The following is a 25175-nucleotide window of genomic DNA, read 5'->3' as shown; positions in this document are numbered from 1 at the left end:
ACCAGCGCTTAATCTGTGACTGTTGAAACCCTTTAAGACTGACAGCGGACTGATCTGTCCGGGGTGGCGGACTGATCTGGCCGGGGTGGGGGGACTACTAAAATAACAATAACATAACTAACATAATCTAGGAAATAACATTTGCTAGAAACACAAATTGACTTGTTTACGTCTGCATACACATTTTATGAACAGATAATTCACACAAGAATTCAAATTTACTTGCGGATCTGGAAAAGCCACTGCTGCTCCAAATTAAGCCACAATTCCTTTCAGGTGAGCGTAACCAAATTATGCTCTAAAAACAAGGACTGCTGTGTACATACATATAGTAATTGTCTTGCTATTGTTTAAACTTAATTTGTTAGAATCCTTGGTACTTTTTACTGTTCTGGCAGCCAGCAGTACAAGACAATTTGTTGTGTGTTTTTGCTTCAGTTTTCCATTGAGCCCTCATTACTTATCTTTGTTTGCAACCAGTTGTGCGTTATATAATTCTTTAGTGACACAGACAACAAAAAGGTACTATGGGGAACAAGTGGGCAGAGCACAATGCATGGCCTGACAGCTGGAGTGGATTTTGCCTCAGGCTAATTTCCTTACCTTTCCAGTTACCATTTCAATCAGGACACAGCCGAGACTCCAGATGTCTGCTGCCCGCCCGTGGCCTTCTCCCTTCGCTCTTGTGATGACTTCAGGTGCCATGTACGCTAATAAAAAAAAAAGGGGGGGGGTCACTTAATATAATCGTCATTTGGATGGTGAATGCTTGCTTTGCAGTACCTTTACATTGAACTTGAATAGTCACTATTTTGTGTTTGCAAACAGATAAATCTTTCAGTGTTTTTCTGGAGAAACAGTGACACCTGCTGGTGGTATGAAACAATTGTTTTCTTGCCTGCTGTTCCGAGGGTGCTGTTCACCTCCCCTGGCATGGTATGGGCATTGTTCTTCAGTTTGACTGAGCAGCCAAAGTCACCCAGTTTGATCAGACCCGATGACGTCAGGAAAATGTTGGCTCCTGATATCAAAACAACAGCAGAAACATGGCGGTGAGAGCTCGCTGGCCTGCTGTACACCACAGACAGGTTTGTTCAACGTAACCAAACCAAAAATTACATTTACAATTCCATACATCCATCTATTATCCCAACTGCTTATCCTGCTCTCAGGGTCGTGGGGATGCTGGCGACTATCCCAGCAGTCATTGGGCAGCAGACAGGGAGACCCCCTGGACAGGCCGCCAGTGCATCACAGGGCCGACACGTGCACACACACATTCACACCTAGGGACAATTTAGTGCGGCCGAATCACCTGACCTACATGTCTTTGGGACTGTGGGAGGAAACTGGAGCACCCGGAGGAAACCGAAGCAGACACGGGGAGAACATGCAAACTCCACACAGAGGACGAACTGGGATGACCCCTCAAGGTTGGACTACCTCGGGGCTCAAATCCAGGACCTTCTTGCTGTGAGGCGACCGTGCTAACCACTTCGCCACCGTGCCACCTTTACAATTCCAATGCTGTTAAAATATGCAGTACTAAAGATGTTCTCAAACTCGGATAACATGAAAGAATAATCCAGAATGAAAGTTCCATCAATATCTCATGACCTGCAGATTTTACTCATTTCAACGTGACTGAACAGAAAATGCAACAAACCACAAACCTTTGTGGATACACCTACAGCATCACTAAAAGCTTTTATGTTTAATTCGTTATCACTGGACAAACAAAGTCAGATGTACAATGGATGCTTTTGGGGGGGGGGGGACTAATGTGAGACGAGTTGACACAGGTGGCCAAACGTGGTAACTGACCTTTGATGTCGCGGTGGACGATGCCGTGTTCATGAAGAACATTGATTGCTGTAGTGATCTGTTTGCTGTAGAGTCTGATAACGTGTTCCTGCAGCCCCAGTCTAGACACCTCCTCTAGAGTTCCCTCGTCACAGTACTCCATGAAGATGTACATCTCTTCCTACACATGAGTGGGCGAGAGAGGCGGGAGTACAAGAGTGATCAGTACCATTCAAATGGCTCCTAAATCCTATGGCGGTGACATTTGGCATGACGAATGATGGTTGGTATGAAACAGCAGTATTGTTCTTACCCGATGGAGCTCAACGCCGAAGTAACGCACCAGGTTTGGGTGTTTAATTCCTTCAAATATTTTCAACTCATCTGCAGTCTCTTTGATTGTTTTGTGGTCATTAGGTTGGAATCGGATCTTTTTGAAAACAAGATCAAAAAAAGACTGAAACATCCTGTTCCACATCTCAGCAGACACCATTCCTTTTTAATTAACTAATTGGTCTTTGTCGGAAACATACCTCCTTCATGGCCATCAGCTCTCCAGTGTCAACGTTGATGCAGGTGTACACTTTGCCATACTGGCCTTCACCTGTTTTCACAAACCAGACATCCATGTAATAACTGAAATGTGACCTCAACAAGCCACGACAAAAGCGCACACACTGTTCTCAGTTGGCTTTACCTATCTTGTTGCCCCTCTGCCACTTGAAGGTCACCTTCCTGAGGCCAACCTGCATGACGTTGTCATAGGACTTGGGTGTGTGGCACACCTGGCCGATGATGTTGCGCTGCTTCATTACGGCATAGCGTTTCTCCTCAAAGGCACGAATGGAGCGACGGACCGCCTCCATGGGGCTCTGACGGGCTGCCATATCTGAGGACAACAAGAGGAGAGAGCACTCATCATCCAACATGGTCTAAATAAGACTGCATTGCCTCTGATGCTATAGCACATCTACCACATCTTTGAACGTTCTTACTCTTGGACTGGCTGATGAAAGTACGGAGCTCCCAGCTACGGCGGGCAACACTGCTTGGGTCTCCTTTAGGATAGGAAGGCTCTGAGGAGAGAGAAAAAGAAACCAGCCCATCATTTGAATGTGCACATTGCAGACCTGGCGAGAGCAGCCAAGCAGGCCATGTTGAAGAGGACACCAACCTTCTCTATCTTCTGTGGGGCTGGAGTGGCGGCTCAGAGATTTGAACTGCAGCTCTGCTGCAACTGACGACAGACGGTCATTCTCATGGAAACTGGACCCCCTTAACGGAGAGTTACATGTGGCATTATGTTGATGAACACAGAGTATGTCTGATATCTATTACAAGGGGGATTCAGGATCAGCACAATAATCTCCGATTCCAAGTTCAATAGATCAACCAAGCTTTTAGCACAACTGACTGTGTCCCCTTAAATATGAGTTTTCAATGGTTTTTGAACTTTAAGGTCGCTTGGTTACAGATTTGATCACTTGTGCAGCTTAAAACAACCAAGACGTAAATTCTGAGTTACACAGGGGACTAGAAAAGCTTCCAGCAACAGATGTACAACTGAGGCTTAAATCTATAACTGACATACTCTAGAACACTTAAAATCAAGAAAGGTATGATTAGATTGTACCGTGACATTTGCTATTCAACACAACAGAAAGAGCTATTCCCAGCAGTCTGCCCATCGAGAACATTAGCATTTCAGCATGCGCTGTGATAGCCATCGTTATACAATGCAAACACAGGAAGTTTCATCTGCAGAGTGCGTGGTTTAGAAACACAGCCACATTAAGCCAAAATCTAATAGCAGCGATTTATTAGCATAGAAGCAAAACTAATTTGTTAATGGCACTAGATTTGCAAGGAGGTAGCGTGTGTTTTCCCATCGTTCACACCAAGCACAACAGTCTCAGTCTCCGACCTTGACTAGTAAGGATGCTCTTGTACCGGTAGCCATTTTCTGCATTTCTGGCATTCTGTGTGTTTTATGTAGCCTACCGGTCTGCTCAGATTAAACCTTGATCCTTGCCTGAATAGTTCGCTGAAAAGTGCCATTGCTTCGATATAGGAATTCAGAAAACTGTCTGTATCCTGAATAAATGCCATGCGCGTCACCTTCATTTGTGTATCACGCAGTGTTATAATTTTTCAATATTTTTCCATAGTTAATCCTCCAGTGATTCAATACGTTTACTGTAAAAGCTACATATATTATCTGAATACAGGATGCACCCCGTATTTAACGTCTCCCTTTAGCAGCATGACCCGTATTGACTGGGTCAGCCTGCCCTGAGCTTGTGAACAAAGACGTGTTTCTCAAAGACACCAACAGAAAGCCAAAATCTTAATTTAATTTATTAATCCCCTTGGGCAAATGCAGTTAGTGCAGATTAAGCCATCCTAGATGTGATCTGTGTAGCTAGGAGAAGCGGGCTGCCGCCTTCATGCTGCGCCCGGGGACCAACTCCACTTCTTTTCCCACTGCCTTGCTCAGGGGCACAGACAGCTCCACAATACACTACGATGCGGGGCCGATAGTCACATGCTCTAGTTACGCAAAATGGCAGACTGACTTTTTGTTGACTCGCACTATCATTGTCGAAACAGATACCCAAATGAGATATCTGCTATGGCAGACCACTGTCACACAAAGCAAAACAGTTCTGACAACGTAGGTAGCAGCGAATACATAAATAAGTAGGGTTGGGCATTGAGAACTGGTTCCAAAATGGCGATCCCAATGGAATCGTTAATAAGTTCAAATTTCGATTCTGCCTATCGGTTCCTAAATAAATTTCACTCATGTTCGGTTTCCGTGGTGGCGGCATGCAGTTTCCGTAGTTTCCGCCTCCGCAAGTTAAATGGTTGATGCTAGATCCAACGGGGTGTAGGCACGGAAGTAAACGTAATTGGTTGTTGGTTAGGGCTAGGGTTTAAACTCTTTTTGAATTTCCATTGTTAGCAAGCGTTAACGTTAGCTATCGTTACAGTACGGTCTGGCAATGTTGAGGTCAGTTGTAAGCTAGCTAGCTAAATGTTTCAGTGCGCATCGTTTGTTTCAAGTCAGTGCACTTCGAGGTTCCGCACTGTCTATTGGCCGACGCAACAGCCAACGTGCGCCATCATGGACCAGAGCAAGTGATGGTCGAAGGGTTGGCACAGTGCAGCGCCTGTGGCAACATTATGTCGTGCAAGGGAGGACGCACAACAACTATGACCAAACACCTTCGCCTACGCGGTGTACAAATGAACCAGTGTACCGGGTCTGACACGTTGCACCGGGCTCCATCTCCTGCCTCGGGGTCCTCTTCAGCCAACCCGGAGCCCGCAGCAAGCAGCACCTCGTCGCAGTTGGGTGGGTGAAAATTAATGACGTTTGTCTTCTTCGCAATAGCGAGACAGCAAACAACTTATACACGAGCGAACTGCTGTAAACTGTATGCAAACACTGGAATGTGTTTCTTCTGTGCTGAACGCTCGCGTACACAGCCTGCGAAGGCAGATATGCTAATTTTTCTAAACAAGAACTGTTTCTAATTTAAGGAGTTTAACACCTGGTTGTCCGGACCAGAGTGTGACTGTGTCTTTACTTCTTCATCTTCATGTATTAAGGCAGTTGTTCTAAATGTAAACTTAAGAATGAGACATTCACATGAATGATCCGTTCTTAAAACAGAATGGCTTATATAAAGTTTTTTTTTAAATAATTTTTTCTTCTGTGAAAGAAGCACGTGACCTGTTTTGAGCCCGCCTCTCAAAGAACCGGAATCGAGAATCGTTAAGAACTGGAACAAAACAAGCAGAATCGGAATTAGAATCGTTAAAATCCAAACGATACCCAACCCTATATATAAGGAACATGTTTTCCGGGTCAGAAGCATCTCCATCAGTCCTGATCCTGTGTGCCCTCACTGAAAAACTGAGCACAACTTCCACCTTTTGCAATCCATCATGCATAATGTGAGGAACTTGCAGGAAATCACGGCTGGGGCCAAACTAATTTCAAATGTGTCAATGGAAGAGTTACCCAACTTCAGCAATAAAGATTTAAGTGGTCTAGGGCAAAAGCATGTGTTTACATGAGTCCATTATTCTCCTTTCAAGTCTAGAACATTCGGGGGGGAAATTAGGGGCATTTGAGTGGTGGCTTTAGGTCTCTGGAGCTGCGACTCTGTTTTGACAACCGATTCGAGCAGGTGACTTGGGGGGCAAGGCTACCTGACATCATTGGGGGCGCTGCCGGGTGCTTTGGTGTGGCCGTGTTCCCCCGGGCCCTGGGGAATGGGGCGGGGGCCATTGGGGAACAGCTGGTTCCGAAGGTCGCAGGGGAGACTTCGAGAGCTGTGGTGAAAAAACAAACTGAGGAGCTCTGCTCTGGGGAGAGGGCTTCTGTGGGATGTGTGTGTTTGTATGAGTGACTCAGTGGTAAGCTGATGAACAAACACAACCACACTCTCTCATGCACACACACAAAAAAGCATTGTGTTCATGTGCATTCTCTCTCTCTCTCTCTCTCTCACACAGACACACACTCACAGACACACACACACACACACACACACACACAGAGAAACACCCATAATCAGAGAAATTACACACAGGCAGAAACACATTACTTTTCCCATCAGAACCCATCAATTAAAAGCAGAAGCAACATCAGCCATGCAGGAAAGAATATGCATAAAGATGCAGACACACACATTTCATTTTTACATTACTGTAAAAAGTTAACATTTTATTCTTCAGGTCCAGCACATGTACCTGAACCCTTCAGCACTGGGGATGAACAGATTGGGGTTTGGAGGGTCACTATGGCAGCGGGGGACCTTCACAGGTCGAGGACTATTCCTGGGTGCTGAAAAACAAAAGAAATAAATGCACTCAATAGTTGGAACATTGGCTAAAAACATCACACACAAAAACGTGCGTCCGGGTAGCGTAGCGGTCTGTTCCGTTGCCTATCAACATGGGGATCGCCAGTTCGAATCGCCGTGTTACCTCCGGCTTGGTCGGGCGTCCCTACAGACACAATTGGCCGTGCCTGCGGGTCGGATGCCAGATTTGGGTATGTGTCCTGGTCGCTATAACAGTTGTTTCAGTGTTGGTGCTAAAAACTCAATTATTAAAGAATATGAGGCCCAATAAAATTTCCTCTATTGCTCACAGGCTCGACAGAGCTGTTCTTGCAATAGCTGTCTGTCCATGCAGCTGAACTAGAATTACAAGACACACTGGTGTCTTGTCTGGGCCGCCAAGCATTGAACGGTTATGAATTGTGTTTTAGGAAGGATGTTCCATTAAAATGTCCATTCCAGCGCCACCGCCACTGACAATACAACAACTCTCTGTGCTGTTCATCAGGGAACTATGTGGGAGCCGGCATGGGTGTCTTCTACTCTAACCCATCTGAGACAAAGATCAAGTCATGCATTCTGGAATGCCGTTCTGTTCCCTCATCATTCCTGTTTATCCATTTTATGGCCATGACTGTAAACTAGCACAAATCTCACCACTCTGCTCAGACGTTGCTCTTTTCTATTTCAAAAATGTTTTCTTGCCTTTTTGTGTTTTTAGCCAAGTGTCGTTTGTTAGCTGCTCCATTCCTCATAATTCCTGACGACGAAGGTGTGAAACACAGAGGATTTTCCACATCTTGGACACTGGCACTGGTCGAAAAATATTAAGCCACAGCTGGCAACTCATTTTTGCTGGATCTAATATTCAATTTTTCTTTATCCGGGGGAAGGCGTGCCAGGCAAACACGCTCTACTGCAGCAACGCCCTGCCTCACACATTCCCGGCTGATGTGTCCTGTGCAACCAGTCTTCTGCTGCTGGTCACTCACCGGCCTCAGATAACCAGCTGTGGCTTTAGTGCCTTGCTGACAGGAGCCTCCATGGTAGGAGTTTTCCCCCCTTACAGTTTGGTGATTGAAAGTCACAAGCCCACTTCAACAACCTTTAGAGCACCACTTAACAGACGGTGAATCTGTCAATGCTGGTTTGCCTGCTTAACACAGACGACCAGGGCGGCGTGACTCACTGTTCCCAACACCAGAACGACCGGCTGTCACTCCTACCTAAAACCACCACGGGTGGTCAAAATGACAGCCGGGTTTTAAACTCTATACATAAATACCCAGTTGAAATATTAATGCATTACATATGTTAGTATGTCTGTTAAGAAACTAACTGACACCAAAATTAACATTTTAACAACTTTAATACTGTTTTTCAAACAATTTAAAATGGCCGCTGTCCAACGCTGTAAATACTGCAATGCCTCGGTGGTAGTCATGGTGCGTCTAACGGCGTCTGTAACCAGACATGTTGGAAATAATCAGAAATCCAATTCAGACTATTTCTCTGTACTGGAGGACGCTAGTGTGTTTCTAGGACAGAGCAATGAACTCCATGAAGGAAATGATGCAACAACACGTGTCACAAATAGTGACATGACACACACAATGACGCACAAATTATGTGCTGTCTTTTTGAAGGCTCATAGTCGTTTTAGGTAGATCTTATCATAACTTTTTTTGTGCAATTGATCTAAAACTCATTTTAATGCAAATATATGTACTTTTAGGGGCACTCAGGGAGCAGCAGGTCTGTATCTTTTTTCCCCCCACAAAGTCATTAAACTTTGAAAATCCAAAACCATCAAAATGACAGCCTTGGTCGTTCTAGTGTTAAGAGACCACTATATGTACTACATGCTGAGCTTAATCTCTGACTTTACATTTGCATCAAAATTCTCATCACCAAAGAGCGTCTTACCAATGTATAGTCCAGTGACTGGGCTGTGGGGCTTGCCAATCACATGTCCGATACACTCATTCATCAGAGCTTGCAAATTCTGCGAAGGAAACCCAAAAACAAATCCACATTTAATAGATACCAGTTATAATCATCTTATTCTTTTCTTTTTTTGGGGGGGATTTTTCTCCCCAATCGTACTTGGCGAATCACCCCACTCTCCCAAGCTGTCCCGGTCGCTGCTCCACCCCCTCTGCCGATCCGGGGAGGGCTGCAGACTACCACATGTCTCCCCTGTCACCTGACAGCGAGGAGTTTCGCAAGGGGGACACAGCGCATGGGAGGATCACGCTATTCCCCCCCAGTTCCTCTCCCACCTGAACAGACGCCCCGACCAACTAGAGGCGGTGCTAGTGCAGCGACCAGGACACATACCACATCCGGCTTCCCACCCATAGACAAAATTGTGCCCGTAGAGACGCCTGACCAAGCCGGAGGTAACACGGGGATTCAAACCGGCGATCCCAGTGTCGGTAGGCAACGGAATAGACCGCTACGCTACCCAGACGCATAACCATGTTATTCGACAGCTATTTATTTACGTTATTTAACAGCTGATGATGGCTTATGGCATGAAACAGGCTTGTACTGCCTCACAAAGAATTTACTTGACTCACTGGATTTAATCGTGTTGTTCTTAACAGGACTTGTATTGTCCTATTTTAGATAATCCTGGAGGAGAATTGGGGAGGAAAAACGTGTAGGAGAAAGATTATTTTACCAAGAAGTCATCCTCAGGTAACGCTGATATGAAGCCAGGCTCGATGGCTTGAAGGAAATCAAAACCCTGAGTCGCCCACCTGCAGAACGGAGAGGGAGATGACAGCCTATCAACGTGTTCAACATGTTTTCTGCAGCTCCAACATTTAAACTCCTGCAAACTAAAGATCAGTTAAGCAAGCTAATAAAAATACTCAAAAGGCAGTTGTTGGCAAATAATTTTACGTGTCATCACCTTTATGTAATCAAATTTTACACCATTATGTAAGGCTGTAAAAGTCTGGTTTCAATCCTCATTTATGCTTTGAATTATCTCACATCTGAGAAGTACAGCATTGGTTTGGTCATTGCAAAACCCAAGTCCTCCACTGGATATTCACTATGAGAGGACTAAATATCCTCTTCCAAGCAGCTGTACGTATTCTCTACTTCTGGATAAGTAAAATGACTTGTTTCTTGGTCATAATGAGAAGAATGGAGTAACTTTTAACTTTTGAAAATACTAAATTGAAAAGTCACCCCGTGTACTCATTTTTGACACCTTTTGATTGATTGATTGATTGATTGATTGATTGATTGATTGATTGATTCATCTTCAGCTGCTTCTCCGGGGTCGGGTCATGGTGGCAGCAAGCTAAGTAGGGCACTCCAGATGTCCCTCTCCCTAAGCAACGCCCTCCAGCTCCTCCTGGGGGATCTCAAGGCGTTCCCAGGCCAGATTGGACATGTAGTCCCTCCAGCGAGTTCTGGGTCTACCCCAGGGTCTCCTCCCAGTTAGCCTTGCCCAGTAAACCTCCAAAGGAAGGCATCCAGGGGGCATCCTAATCAGATGTCCAAACCACCTCAACTGGCTCCGTTCGACGCGAAGGAGCAGCGGCTCTACTCCGAGCTCCCTCCGGATGTCCGAGCTCCTCACCCTATCTCTAAGGCTGAGCCCAGACACCCTACGGAGGAAACTCATTTCAGCCGCTTGTATCCGCGATCTCACCCTTTTGGTCACTACCCAAAGCTCATGACCATAGGTGCAGGTTGGAACGAAGACTGACTAGTAAATTGAAAGCTTTGCCTTCCGGCCCAGCTCCCTCTTCACCACAACGGTCCGGTAGAACGTCAGCATTACTGCTAATGCTGCACCAATCCGCCTTTTGATACCATTCTGAAATTAGTCCGTCTCCAAACCGATAGTTCTGCAGGTTTCTATTGCTAATAATAAGATCAAGAGCTTGTCATTAAGGACATGGCTGCCATGACGGGTCATACAGCTGAGACGCATAACAGAAATAATCTGGTTTTATGACTTAAAACTCTCTGGGTACAACAGACTGCAGTATATCAACAGAACAAATGAGTAGAATAAAGGTTTCTAGTGACTGGCATTTGCACATGTGTCAGAGGCAGAGGAGAGTATCCGCTAGACACTAACTTAAATGTCCTATACAGGAAACAGTTTCTACAGAAGAAAACAAAATGCAGTGATTCTTGAAAGACCCACGACTTCACATTTTAAGTTTTAAGATTAACATTCAAGGTTCAAATACACATTAATATTAACAACTCTCCAACTTCTCCATCAATACCTGAGACATTATTTGCAGAAAACTTCTGCAAAGATTGATGAAAAGACAGTGAAGCAATCATGACAAGTTAGGAAAAAAAAAGTCAATACAATGTCCTCTAAGATCAGCAAGCATCATCTCACCTAGGCTTGGTGCCCCTGCCACTTTCACACTTGGTCAGGACATATGTCATCCATTTGCGGGCAAAGGCGATGTAGCGCTCTCCGATTCTTTGCCTGAACTCTCCTGACATTAGGCGCACAACCTCCTTGTGGTACTGTGAAGAATTCGACAACAAAAGCAGATTTATAGGGAAGCAGCGGTCTGTTTACTACTATCTCCTCAACTCCCTGGTATGCCAATATGACATCTGAAAGCATTGTGGAGAAGTTTAATTAGTTCCTTAATTCTATATGGTGACTTTATAATTACTTCTATAATGTCAGCCTCTTATAACTGTCTACCACACAACACCGCTTATCCTGCTCTCAGGGTCGCGGGATGCTGAAGCCTATCCAAACAGTCACCGGGCAGCAGGTGGGGAGACACCCTGGACAGGCCGCCAGTACATCACAGAGCACACACACACACACACACACACACACACACACACACACACACACACACACACCTAGGGGCAATTTAGTACAGCCAATTCACCTGACCTACACGTCTTTGGACTGTGGGAGGAAACCGGAGCACCTGGAGGAAACCCACACAGACATGGGGAGAACATGCAAACTCCACACAGAGGACGACCCGGGACGACTCCCAAGGTTGAACTATCCCAGGGCTTGAACCCAGGACCTTCTTACTGTGAGGCGACCGCGCTAACCACTGCGCCATCGTGTCAGTGGTTAGCGCACAATCAATATCCATATTCAAAAATCATATTTGCATATCAAAAGCTTCAAAGCGTATCATATAAGCCCTTTCATGACAAGGCTGATGTATGCTGGGAGATTTAGGGAGCAAATCTGGACTGTTAGACCACTGTGGTGCTGTTCAGCAAGGAGCTGCTCAGAGACAAGCAGTGACTAACTGAGCTGGGACAGCGGTGGGAAATACTAGGGCCGAAATGTTGTAGGGTGAGATATAGGTGGTCTTTCAGGACCTTGAAGTCCATGAAAATAACATTGTTTTAATTCCTTTCAGCTGTTTTCAACATTAGCCGACTCAAAATTATTTGGTGAGCTTGATCCAAGGTCTTCTGGAGATATGTAAGAATCAACACTAGAAATTACAACATTTACACACACCTATTTATGTGCACTCCTTTTAGTCAAAATTTCAGCAGAACCCAATTATACATATCAGTGCTCATTTTAAGTGTCCATCGGTGCTATCTAAAAATAAAACAAAAAATTCTAGCTTTATCCATGCGCATGTGACAGATATATACATTTCAATGTGACAAATGGAGTCACATGTTGTATAGTGTTAAATAGTTTTCACAAGTTCACATTTTCTGATGCCAAATTAAACTATGTGGTTATAGATAAATTGTAGGACTATTACAAAACATGTGAGTTGACTTCATGACAGTTTAAGAGTAGTGCACATTTGCACAACAACAGAACCCTTTTTGATCTTGCCAGTTTTTTTAGCTCCATTTCTGATGTATTCCATCAGTTGTACACAGAAGTAATGTTGAAGAGGTTTATGCCACCGACCCATTTTAAGCCCAATATGCTCTGACCTCAAATGCAAAATTGTAGCCCTGTATCATGGCCTCTCTGTAGTACTGCTGCAAAGTGACTGACTCGGACTCCTCCACCTCTGCCTCAAACTCCGATGTGAACATGTACTCCACCCGGTCGATGGCGGTGTTGATCTTGATGCATAGTTGCAGTGCCTCATTCTGTGCAAAGACAAAAATGGTAGCAGACAGTGAGTGTCAGTCGTGTATGGGAAAGAGATTTGCTTTTCTTTGTTAAAAAACTATTGAGATAAGATGTTGAAATTCAACCTCAACCAGGCCTCAACGTCAACGGAAACATCGGTATTAACATACAAAACTGCAAAACCGGTACCTTCTTTGGGACAACATGAGGAGGGCGATGACGGAAAATAACAAGTGGCTATTGGGACTCCTGACTGCTGAAAATGTGAACGTTTGCATATTCACATCCAAGAAATATTTTTGAAACTTGGCCTGAAAGTGCTTTATTATACCTTGTCTTATTTCTCAAGCTTAACGATGAGTAACGGTGTTTGATAGCACTGACAGTACATAATGTATGGAAGTAGGACACACATAAACTTGTAGCTGTGAGGACTTGAACTTAAGAAATGGTTAGGCATCATAGCATGTATGTACATGAATACCTTGAGCTGCTCCAGAGCACCAGCAATAAGAGGTTGACTGGAGGTCTGCTCCCGGCTCAGAGTGAGAACGTCCTCCATGGACTGCTGGAAGGCCTTACGCTGGGTCACGAGGTGAGCGGACTGCATCACAATCAAGAGCATGTTCTCAACCTGAAATATGATTAAACCAAAAGGTGCTTCAGCAACTCAGGTGCACAGCCAATTTTAGTTTGTATAATCCTGAGGGGGGAAAAAAAAGAAAGAAATGCCACGCACCTTCATGGCTCTTAGTGTGTCCACAGTCTCCATCTGGGGAACCAGTTTGAGCAACTCTCCATCCCACTCAACCCAGTCAGAAGTGGTAGGAGTGTCGCCGGGTCCATGTTTCCCTATAAGCAAGTAGGCCTCATCCTCAGGCATCTCATCTGGCTCCTTGGAGCAGTCTTTTCCAGCAGCAGCATTCAGGAGCTGCAGGATGAGGGGTCGCTGGTGCATCAAGCCACAAGGAACAAAAACCTCCAGTTCCTCTAGGCCCAGAATCTGAACCTGGACATATATGAGGACAAATGGCAAGGTTGGAAAGTTGCTCAAACTCAAAAGGGGGAATGACTGTGGTAATAACAGAGGAGAAAGAAACACGAACAACTGATTATAAAGTACTGCCAAGTAGAAAGGGGAAATTTAATAGACACCTTGACATAATTTCTCTCCTTGAGTGCATTCAGGAGAAAAGGCACCCCACTGGTAATACTGAATTCTGCAGCAATTTCCAGGTCCTGCAGAAGAGCAAGCAAACAAAGTATGTCAGAACACACAGTCCCAGATCTTCGGCCAGAAAAACAGGTCACGGAAAACCTGCGTAAGCAAAGCACGTCGTGGCCTCGCACTGTCAGGAGACTGAAACGGAGAAAGAAAACAAAGAACTGTGGCAGCCTCTCACCTTACGAAGCATTTTGGCAAAGCCCAAAGCTTTGGAAGCTCTCTCTCTTGCCTCGTGGAACAGCTCCTTAAGTGACCGGCTAGTTTCAATGACCGAACGCCTAAGACAACAAAAAGGGGTTTGAAGTAAAAACCCATTGACCAGAGCAGATCACTAAAGTATTGATCTGAATAATATAATCTAGTCATGTCCCTTTACCTGATCTCATCTGATGCTGTGCTGTCATCTGCACTTTCCCAGAATTCATTTCCACTCTTCTGTAGGCCAGCATCGAGAAAGTCCCCTGTGGATTTGAGCAGCATCCCAGCAATATCACTGCAAAGAGCAGAAGAGTGTCGTGAGCTTCATACAAATTACCATTAAAATGTAAACTTACACCAAGGAGGGGAAAAAAAACAACCGCCAATATGAAAAAGGCATGCAGTTGGTTAACATGAGTATATGATGAAATGCTACAAATGAATTTAAAACAGAAATAAAAGACAAATGGGGTGTAGGGCAACTGACCAGAAGAGTTTACCAGACTGGGCCTCCCCTCCACGGATATAAGGGGTGATGACCTTGGTGAAGTGCCATTCTTCCTCTAGAAGGTTCTTTAAGCTGTGTGAGGCCTGGGGCAACTGCTGCAGCATCTGGATCCAACTATGCATGTAGTCAAAATAGACCTACAGACACATGAAGACGTGATGAACTACAGTAGATAACCACAGAACATTTCTCATTTAACTGCTTATGTTAAAGAACCAAGTCCCTAACTTTTTTAAAAACAGCCATTACAAACTGCTTTATAAAACTCATGAATACTAAAAATGACTCAAGAACAAATAATGCAAGAAAGGAATAAGATCAAGAGCATAAAACATTATGACAGGCTTAACAATACGTAAAAGTGTGATTTGGAAAGCGGCAACTTTTGGCAGATGTATTTGGCAGATGTACCTTTATTCTGGCTGGTGTCTATATTCCACCCCAGGCTTGTGTTAGTGAGGCATTACAACACCTGGCCGACCAGATAATAAACATGGAGCACAAACAACCGGACTCCCTTCTCGTGATCCTTGGGGATTTTATCAGAGCAAACCACAGCCACACACTACCAAGATACAGACCGCATGTTAAGTGTCCCACCAGGGATAAAAACACTCAGGATCATTGCTACACAATATTAAAGGACGCCTATCGCTCTGTCCCCCGTGCAGCTTTGGGACTCTCTGATCACTGTCTGATTCATCTTCTCTAAACCTGCAGGCAGAAACTAAAATCTGCAAAGCCTGTGGTTAAAACTGCGAGGAGCTGGACCAACAAGTCAAAACTGGAGCTTCAGGCCTACTTTGACTGCACTGATTGGAGTGTTTTTGAGGTTGCATCTGCAGACTTGGACAAACTTACTGACACTGTGATATCTTACATCAGCTTTTGTGAGGACATGTGTGGCGCCCACCAAAACTTTCCACACCTTCCAATAACAATAAGCCCTGGTTCACAGCTAAACTCAGGCAGCTCCATCAGGCCAAGGAAGAAGCCTCCAGGAGTGGAGATAGGATCCTGTACAATTGAGCCAGAAACACACAGACAAAGGAGATCAGAGTGGCCAAAACGGGCTACACTGAAAAGCTGAAAAACAGGTTTTCAGCTAACGATCCTGCATCTGTGTGGAGGAGCCTGTAGGACAACACCAACTACAGGAGACCATCCCCCACACTGCAGAGAACCATCAACTGGCTGACGACCTGAATGTGTTTTACTGCAGGTTTTATAAGGCCACTCTCACACCCCTCACCCTCTCTGACAACATCACAAAACCAACTGCACCCCCTGCCAGCCCTCACCACTGACCCTCCCAGCTGCACTCAGGGTCTGTGAAGAGGATGTGTGTCAGCTCTTACAGAGACAGAAGATCAGGAAGGCACCAGGCCCAGACGGTGTCTCTCCTGAAAGTCTGTGCTGACCAGCTGGCCCCCATCTTCACACTGATCTTCAACAGACCATTGGCGTTGAGTGAAGTCCCCTCCTGCTTCAAAAGGTTCACTATCATCCCAGTCCCCAAGAAATCCTGTATCTCAAGATTAAATGACTACAGGCCCATTGCCCTGACGTCTGTGGTCATGAAATCCTTTGCGACACTGGTGTTGGACCACCTGAAGGACATCACTGGCCCCCTACTGGACCCCCAGCAGTTTGCCTACCGGCCAAACAGGTCAATGAATGATCCAGTCAACATCGGACTGCACTACAGCTTGCAACAACTCAACTCCCCAGGAACATACTCAAGGGTCCTGTTTGTGGACTTCAGCTCAGCATTCAACACCATCATCTCAGACATCCTCCACTACAAATTCACCCGGCTCACCCTACAAGCCCCAGCCCCCACCTGTCAGTGGATCAAAAACCTCCTGACAGACAGGAGACAGCTGGTGAGGATGGGGAAAATCCCCCCCCCCCCCCAGGGATGTGTGATCTCCCCTCTGCTCTTCTCCCTCTACACAAATGACTGCATCTCAGGAGACCCGTCTGTTAAACTCCTGAAGTTTGCAGATGAAACAACGATCATCGGCCTCATCCAGGACAGTGACGACTCTGCATACAGATGGGAGGTTGAACAGCTGGCCCTCATGTGGTCATAACAACCTGGAGCTGAACATGCTCAAAACTGTGGCAATGACAGTGGACTTCAGGAGCCGCCCTCCAACACTGTCTCCCCCCACCATACTCGACAGTACTCTGTCTGCTGCTGTCTGCTGTGGAAACCTTCAGGTTTCTGGGATCCACAATCTCCCAGGACCTAAAGTGGGTGTCCAACACAGACGCAATCATCAAAAAGGCCCAGTAGAGGATATACTTTCTCCATCAGCTCAGGAAGTTCAACCTGCCACAAGAACTGCTGATTCAGTTCTACTCTGCAAAAATCCCATCTATTCTCTGCACATCCAGGTTTGGATCGGCCACCAAACAGGAGAGGAACCTACTACAATGGACAGTTAGGACTGCAAAGAAAATAACTGGTGCCAACCTGCCCTTCACTCAGGACTTGTACATCTCCAGAGTCAGGAAATAGGCAGGCAACATTACTGCAGACTAGGGCTGGGCAATATATCGATATTATATCGATATTGTAATATAAGACTAGATATCATCTGTGAATTTGAATATCATAATATAGCATAAGTATTGTCTTTACCTGGTTTTAAAGGCTGCATTACAGTAAAGTGATTTGATTTTCTGAATTTACCAGACTCTTCTAGATGTTGTATTATTTGCCATTACCCACTTAGTTATTACAGGCATTACTGATGATTATTTATCGAAAATCTGGTTTTGTAAATGTTTTGTGAAAGCACTAATAGTCATCCCCACAATATCGATATCGAAGTATTTGATCCAAAAATACTGTAATATTTGATTTTGTCCATATCGCCCAATCCTAATGCAGACCCATCACACCCTAGTCACAACCTGTTCCAACTCCTCCCCTCTGGTAAGCGCTACAGAGCACTGTACCCCCAAACCAACCAGACGCAAGAACAGTTTCTTTCCACAGGCTGTCACTCTGATGAACACTTAACACTTGTCATAATAAATCAAAGCATGCTGTATATACTGTATATTGTATGTATACATGCGTATATAAGTAACCTGTTGACATATTTATTCCAGCACCTTTGCACTCTGCACCAATGCACTATTGTCTTCCTGTTTTACCTGTATATAGTAATTTCTTGTATATATTCCTGAAAAAATGTTTTTTAACTGAAATTGTTCAACCCGAGAGATGGTGGAGGTACAGAGCCTGTCACCACAAGCCCTGTTTTTGTCAAATGCTTTGCCAAAAAGTACAAAAAAATTAAAGAAAATATTACATCTAATAATAACATTGCAGATATGATTAGTTATTAGCACTTTAACACTAGAACGACTGGGATTTCACTCCTACCTAAAATGACCATGGGCGGTCAAAATGACAGCCGGTTTTAAACTCTATATTCTGTCAAGATAAATACCCAATTGAGATATTAATGCATTGCATATGTTAGTATGTCTGTTAAGAAACTAACTGACACCAAAATTGACATTTTAACAACTTTAATAATATTTTTCAAACAATTTAAAATGGTCGCTTCCGACGCCTGTAAACACTGCAGCACCTCGGTGGTAGTCATGGTGCGTCTGTAATGGCGTCTGTAACCAGACATGTTGGCGATAATCAAAAATCAGTTTAGACTATTTCTCTGCACTGGAGGACACTAGTGTGTTTCTAGGACAGAGCAATGAACTTCACGAAGGAAATGATGCGACCAACACACGTCATAAATAGTGACGTGACGCACACAATCACGTGCAAATTACGAGCCGTCTTTTTGACGGCTCATAGTGGTTTTAGGTAGATCTTATAACTTTTTTTTGTACAATTGATGTAAAACTCGTTTTAATGCAAATATATGCAATTTTAGGAGCATTCATGGAGCGATAGGTCTGTATCTTTTTTTTCCCACAGTAATTAAACTTTGAAAATCCAACCGTTTTGGTCATTCTAGTGTTAACAGGTGCCTTCTATGTACAACAGAGTGAATCAAAAATGGGTTTTACTCAAAAGAAAATGTATTGATTGAAGTTTTTTTTTCTCCCAAATAGACCTGTAACTAGCAGTATTGTCAATGTGGAGGGAGAGGTATTATTCCCCCTCTTTTTTCTTTAAATTAAGCGGGCTTATACAACATACTTGAAACGGGAGGGAAATTACCAGTGGCTAAATGAGCGAGAGATGACAGATAGGCCTGGAGGACTGAAATAACCCGTAACCTGCCTGAGTTAATGAAAAGGCAGCAAGCACATCTAATGAACAGGTCTCGTGTTTTGATCTGTCCAACTGAGAGTCACAAGAAGACATAACCTGATCACACACAGCCGTGCATGGGCATCTCATGAAGACGAGTTGGTCAAGAGGAAGGTTCATGATAGTTGCCAATTACTACCAGAAAAATAGTTTGGTAGATTTTTTTTGGTTACAACAAACCTGCACCTGTTAGGACAAAGCTGGCTTCCAACAGCAGATGATAGTTCTTTCAAAAAAAAAAAAAGTAGAGCTGGCCGTCCGGGTCGCATAGCGGTCTATTCCATTGCCTACCAAGTTACCTCCGGCTTAGTCGGGCGTCCTACATTGGCCGTGTCTGCGGGTGGGAAGCCAGATGTGGGCATGTGTCCTGATCGCTGAATCAGCGCCTCCTCTGGTCAGTCGGGGCGCCTGTTCAGGGGGGAGGGGGAACTGGTGGGAATAGCATGATCCTCCCACGCACTACGCCCCCCTGGTGAAACTCCTCACTGTCAGGTGAAAAGAAGTGGCTGGTGACTCCACATGTATCGGAGGAGACATGTGGTAGTCTGCAGCCCTCCCCGGATCAGCAGAGGGGGTGGAGCAGAGACTGGGACGGCTCGGAAGAGTCGGGTAATTGGCTGGATACAATTGGGGAGAAAAAAGGAGGCAAAAAAATCCCCACCAAAAAAAATTTTTTTTGCAAAAAACAACTGAGCGTTGAGCATAAGTACTAATTGATACCAATTATTCATATCACACTAAAGTAAGATAAATTAAGATGTACTTTAATCCAGTGAGTCAAGTAAATTCTTTATGAGACAGTACAAGCCTGTTTCATGCCATAAGCCATCATCAGCTGTCAGTAAAGCTACATGGGAAAGAACATACCATTTACTGCCTCGTCATGCACATCACGTGCACAACGTCCAATGGGGAAGGGAGAGGTGCGACATTAAAAAATTAAAAAATACATGATCACTAATGGCTCAGTGGGGGGGCTAAGATGTACTTTATTAATTTCATTGGGAAATTCATCCTCTGCATTTAACCCACCCCAACATACACACTGGGAACAGTGGGCAGCCACCGTGTAGCACCCTGGGACCAATTCCGGTTCTTCTTTCCATTTCCTTGGTCAGGCACACCGGCAGGAGTATTAACCGTAACATGCACGTCTTTCCAGGGTGTCTCCCCGCCTGCCGCCCAATGACTGCTGGGATACACTCCAGCATCCCCGCGACCCTGACAGCAGGATAAGCGGTTCGGATAATGGATGCGTGTCTTTTTGATGGTGGGAGGAAACCCACGCAGACATGGGGAGAACATGCAAACTCCACACAGAAAGGGCCTGGAACGGGCTGAGGTTCGAACCCAGGACCTTCCTGCTGTGAGGCAACAGTGCTAACCGCTGGATCACCGTGTGGTCGGGAGAAGAGGGTAATTAGGTGTGGATAAGATGGCATTTCGTCTCCAATATAGACGAGACTTATTGTGACACCTCTCCATTTCTGATGTGGCTGAATTTGCGTGCAAGTCTGGATATCTATCTTTTTAACTGGGGCCCCGAATGTGAAGGAAGTGGGTATGCTGCAACTAAAATAGTGGTTAGACAATGAGATAATGAGGCAGAGATGAGAACACGGTGTACAGACGAAGAGAACACTCAAAATATACCAGTCCTTCAACAGGACCAACATTTAGGGAAGGCCTTGCTGTTGAGTAGCATTTAACTGATTGATATAGCATTTCATATTTAAATGAAAATACTGTCAGTAGATAAAGCTGGACTTCTTCCCTTGGCTCTGTGTGTCTTAATGACTTTCAGAGATGTTACTCATCCGTCTTTACCACCACCGTCTAGAGACTGCACTGGAACAAGCCGGATTCCTAAAACCTTATCTATGATTGAACTTAACTCACTGCAAACACCTCTGGCTATGTCCAGGTGATGCATTCAATTCATCTCACACCGCCAGCTTTTTTCCAACAAACAGGCAGACAACTGTGAATTTAATCATTCTGTAAACTATGTACCAGGCTCAGCTGTCACACTAGTTTGTAAAATGTTCCTTCTGCAGAAAAGCACCCGTAACATCTCCTGTGAAGCAGAATTATCTATGCCTTGTCCTCATCTTCAACATTCCAGGGGTAAATTTTAACATGTATAGACTTTATTTGCCAAACGTGCCACAAATGAATACACTGATGCAGAATACACTGATTTCTAACTTAACTGGATATTTATTTACTGCAACAGGTTGTGTCAAGTATTGGTCTAATATGCCTCAATGTGTGACCACTGCATGTATGTTATATCTAGAAAAATACTGATTCAACTAATAGTCCAAGGACTTTCTTGCATAAGTATGAAGAGCAAATTCTCACAAAAGATAGGTCATTCAAAAATACCGAGCCCAAACTGACTTTAAAAGCCCCTTTCTGCACAAAGTCTGTCCCTGCATCAGGTAGAAGATTTTAATAACGCTGTATCATTGGATTTTGAATTTCCATGGTGTGTATGTGTGTGTATGTGTGTGTGGGCCCTGTGGCCTTTCCAGGGTGTTTTCTCGCCTGCCACCCAACGACTGTTGGGATAGGCTCCAGCATCCCCGTGACCCTGAGAGCAGGATAAGCGGCTTGGACAATGGATGGATGGATGGTTATATGAAGAGACAAAACTACTGCTTGTGACTCTAAAAATTACAAATGTTTACTGTGTGTCACAACGTACAAGAGTAAAACCGACCTATGTTATCATGGCCATCGCTGTTATATAAAAAAAAGCCTTAAATCTCAGTCAGGGCCCATACTCAAAAATGGGCCCTAACTGAGGTTTGACTTTGTATGGCACTGATTTTGTGTGGCACTGCGCCACACAAATGCTGTGGTAATCCAAGTTCACTGGTTAAAGCTGCAGGCACTCTACTGTGTTACTGTCAGCGGTGCCCCAGTCAAGCGACTTTAAAAAAGAAGAAGCCCAAAGTCGCTTATTAGAAGCGGACGTGGCAACTCTGCCGAACAGGCTAAGGACGCTCTGTTTTCATAAAGCAACATTTGACTAGGAAGACATGACATTTCAGTGCAAACTGTGTAGATATGTAATTTAAATGTGTACATTAATAAAATAATGATAAAGTTTAACTAGTATTTTTGGTGCCAACTAATGCAGAAGAGAGGTGAAGAAGAGAGTGCAGGCAGGGTGGAGTGGGTGGAGAAGAGTGTCAGGAGAAGAGTTAAAGGGAAGGTTTACAAGACGGTAGTGAGACCAGCTATGTTATACGGTTTGGAGGTAGTGGCACTGACAGGAGGTGGAGCTGGAGGTGGCAGAGTTGAAGATGATAAGATTTTCACTGGGAGTGATGAAGAAGGACAGGATTAGGAATGAGTATATTGGAGGGACAGCTCAGGTTGGACGGTTTGGAGACAAAGTAGGGGGGCAGGATTGAGATGGTTTGGACATGTGTGGAGGAGAGATGCTGGGTATATTGAGAGAAGGATGCTGAATATGGAGCTGCCAGGGAAGAGGAAAAGAGGAAGACCAAAGAGGAGGTTTATGGATGTGGTGAGGGAGGACATGCAGGTGGCTGGTGTGACAGAGGAAGATGCAGAGGACAGGAAGAGATGGAAACGGATGATCCACTGTGGCGCCCCCTAACGGGAGCAGCCAAAAGTAGTAGTAGTAGTAGTAGTAGTAGTAGTAGTAGTGAGGGTAGCAACATTTAACGAACTAGTCGACTAATCACATACTTCCCAAATGTTTACCATGAACCAAAATCAATTAGATGGAAACTGGCCCTTAACGATGGTCCATAATAGCCAACTGAAAATGTAGCACCAAATGGTGTCTCTTAGGATTGGCTACTGATACCGGTTTCTGAAGACAACAACGACACAAATTGACATTACTTTTGGGATCATTTTATATATATATGTTTTTGTTTTTTTTAATGTGGATAATGATTAAGTTAGAAACTATACTGCCTTGACAGAGCAGGCAGTGTTTTAGTGCAGCAGTGTGCTTCTATGGAGCTCCTACAGGACATCAAATCATCAAAAGGAGGCAAGCGTTAAAGTCAAGCACTAATACCTGTTAATTAATGAAGATAATGCTACTGCCCCGCTACTACCTCTACTGCATTGGTAAACCTGCTAGTAAGATTCGTGAATGAGGGCTTATAGCTTTAGCTTCACTGTATTGGAGAGAAGGTAAAGAGTAGTCTTACCACCAGCATCTTGTGCAGATCCTCCTCAAACTCATCAATGTTGGCATTTGTCTGTAAGCCCTGAGCATCAGTGACCACACCACGCAGCATGAACTGGTAGTACTGCTTCATCAGGAGGCCACCCCTGAGAACCTCCTTACACTCACGCACCAACTGCAGGGCACAAATAAACATCAACATGAGTGGGCTGATACCACATTCCTCTCATACAGCGTGGCTGTATCATAAAATATCCTTAAAAAACAACTCACATCCGGCACATATAGGAACATGCAACGTGAAGAGATTTAAGGAGGTAATGACTCAGTTAGTCTTCAGCACTGGGGCTAAAGCAAGCATGGCGAGGTAACTGCTTACCTGTTTGATACTGAGCAGTGAGGGCTCTCCAGCAGGTCTCTGTTCAAGGCGCAGTTTAAGGCATTCATGAATGACGTTGAGAAGAACCCGGCAAAGGACTAAGAAAGCTGGCCGGAAGGACGGGAGGTCCATTTCTCGCAGATCCTCCCAGGACACCTGATCTGCCCCCAGCTCCGGATGAGCTGGACCGCTACAGGAAACATGGCGGGACAGCTCTGGCAGGTAATCACTGTACAGCATTGGGTCTGGGTAGTCTGCAAACTGCAGATGAAGACAAGTCCAATGAGATTAGTGAGGATGCTTTTCCAAGTATCTGTACTCTTACCGATATGCACAATTACACAAAAGCCTTTTCTCCAAAGAGCATCAGTGATCCTGACATGAACTACATTACGTTTCAAACGGCCCTTTTGTTAACCATTAATAACTAATTCTCACACTGCCTTGTACAACGCAAGATTAGAATGCATATTTGCAATGAGGCCCAGAATGTGGGAGAGTGAAAGTGGAAAAGTTGCAGTTATTTTACTGCATTTTCAAAGGCTGTGTAACAAAAAGCTATTTTGTGAAATTCTACTGGCCACACTAAATCAATACTACCTAGCAAAAGAAGGCTAATTTTTTTTTTTACTGATTTCTGGTAATATACCAGAGATGCAACATTGCATTTCATAAATCACAGCCAGCAATGGTCACAAGTACTCCCAACATTATCAGCAATGGATTACTCTAACACTGAAATTGCAATTGATTGAAACTGGGTAGGGGCAGCACAGTGGCACCGTGGTTAGCGCGGTCGCTATACAGCAAGGTCCTGGGTTCGAGCCCCGGGGTAGTCCAACCTTGGGGGTCATCCTCTGTGTGGAGTTCTCTGCATGTTCTCCCCGTGTCTGTGTGGGTTTCCTCCTGGTGCTCCGGTTTCCTCCCACAGTTCAAAGACGTGTAGGTCAGGTGAATCGACCGTACTAAATTGTCCCAAGGTATGAATGTGTGTGTGTGTGTGTGTGTGTGTGTGTGTGTTGGCCCTGTGATGGACTGGTGGCCTGTCCAGGGTGTCTCCCCGCCTGCCACCCAAAGACTGCTGGGACAGGCCCCAGCATCCCCGCGACCCTGAGAAGCGGCTCGGATAATGGATGGATGGATTACTAAATACACCAAAATGCTTTTAAATGTCTTGTTAACAGTCTGATTGTTCCGTCCTTTCCATTCCTGCTGTTCTTCTCATTTAAAGATGTGAAATTCTTACACTGTTATTTTGCATAGCCAAACATTTCTGCATATTTCTTTGTGCTTAGTAAGCACAACTGAAGTTCAACAAGCACTTAAAGCAATATTAATCTAGCCTCTCCCGACGTTGCCTGCGTGATATTTCACATTGACGGCTTCCGACATGAGCCGCTGCTAGACCAAAAGATGTCTAATGACTGGCAACGGGAGGGAGACGTTTTGTTTGACTTCCAATAACGTCTCCCTAGGCATTTATTAGAACATCTTGTCACACACTTCAATCATATGTTTTAAATTTGGCAAAAATTCAGTTTACCATATAATTGGTAATTACTACAATTAACAGCTTCACAGGATTTTTACATATCAGCTGTATAAAAGACAGCACATGCTAAAATGCTTTCTGTCAGA

At 44.6% G+C, this 25175-nt stretch overlaps 1 protein-coding gene across 1 annotated transcript in view; it reads right to left on the bottom strand.

Annotated features, from left to right (window-relative positions):
- The window catches only part of map3k4 (mitogen-activated protein kinase kinase kinase 4), a 46022-nt gene that overhangs the window by 2573 nt on the left and 18274 nt on the right, over window positions 1-25175 (bottom strand). The window contains exons 4-25 of the mRNA XM_056291574.1: window positions 23538-23798; window positions 23181-23333; window positions 14655-14812; window positions 14346-14462; window positions 14148-14247; window positions 13900-13983; window positions 13484-13753; window positions 13229-13378; window positions 12600-12761; window positions 11044-11177; window positions 9346-9424; window positions 8586-8664; window positions 6568-6661; window positions 6025-6147; window positions 2978-3078; window positions 2799-2879; window positions 2501-2692; window positions 2337-2407; window positions 2117-2233; window positions 1825-1984; window positions 899-1021; window positions 604-710 (exon numbers count right to left, since the gene is read on the bottom strand). Coding sequence (XP_056147549.1) covers window positions 604-710; window positions 899-1021; window positions 1825-1984; window positions 2117-2233; window positions 2337-2407; window positions 2501-2692; window positions 2799-2879; window positions 2978-3078; window positions 6025-6147; window positions 6568-6661; window positions 8586-8664; window positions 9346-9424; window positions 11044-11177; window positions 12600-12761; window positions 13229-13378; window positions 13484-13753; window positions 13900-13983; window positions 14148-14247; window positions 14346-14462; window positions 14655-14812; window positions 23181-23333; window positions 23538-23798 — 2916 coding nt within the window. The remainder of the gene's footprint in view (window positions 1-603; window positions 711-898; window positions 1022-1824; window positions 1985-2116; window positions 2234-2336; window positions 2408-2500; window positions 2693-2798; window positions 2880-2977; window positions 3079-6024; window positions 6148-6567; window positions 6662-8585; window positions 8665-9345; window positions 9425-11043; window positions 11178-12599; window positions 12762-13228; window positions 13379-13483; window positions 13754-13899; window positions 13984-14147; window positions 14248-14345; window positions 14463-14654; window positions 14813-23180; window positions 23334-23537; window positions 23799-25175) is intronic.

Source organism: Lampris incognitus, chromosome 13, assembly GCF_029633865.1.
Source record: "Lampris incognitus isolate fLamInc1 chromosome 13, fLamInc1.hap2, whole genome shotgun sequence".
NCBI lineage: Eukaryota > Metazoa > Chordata > Actinopteri > Lampriformes > Lampridae > Lampris > Lampris incognitus.
Note: the sequence above shows the minus strand (reverse complement) of the source record. Positions and strands in the feature narration are given on the sequence as shown.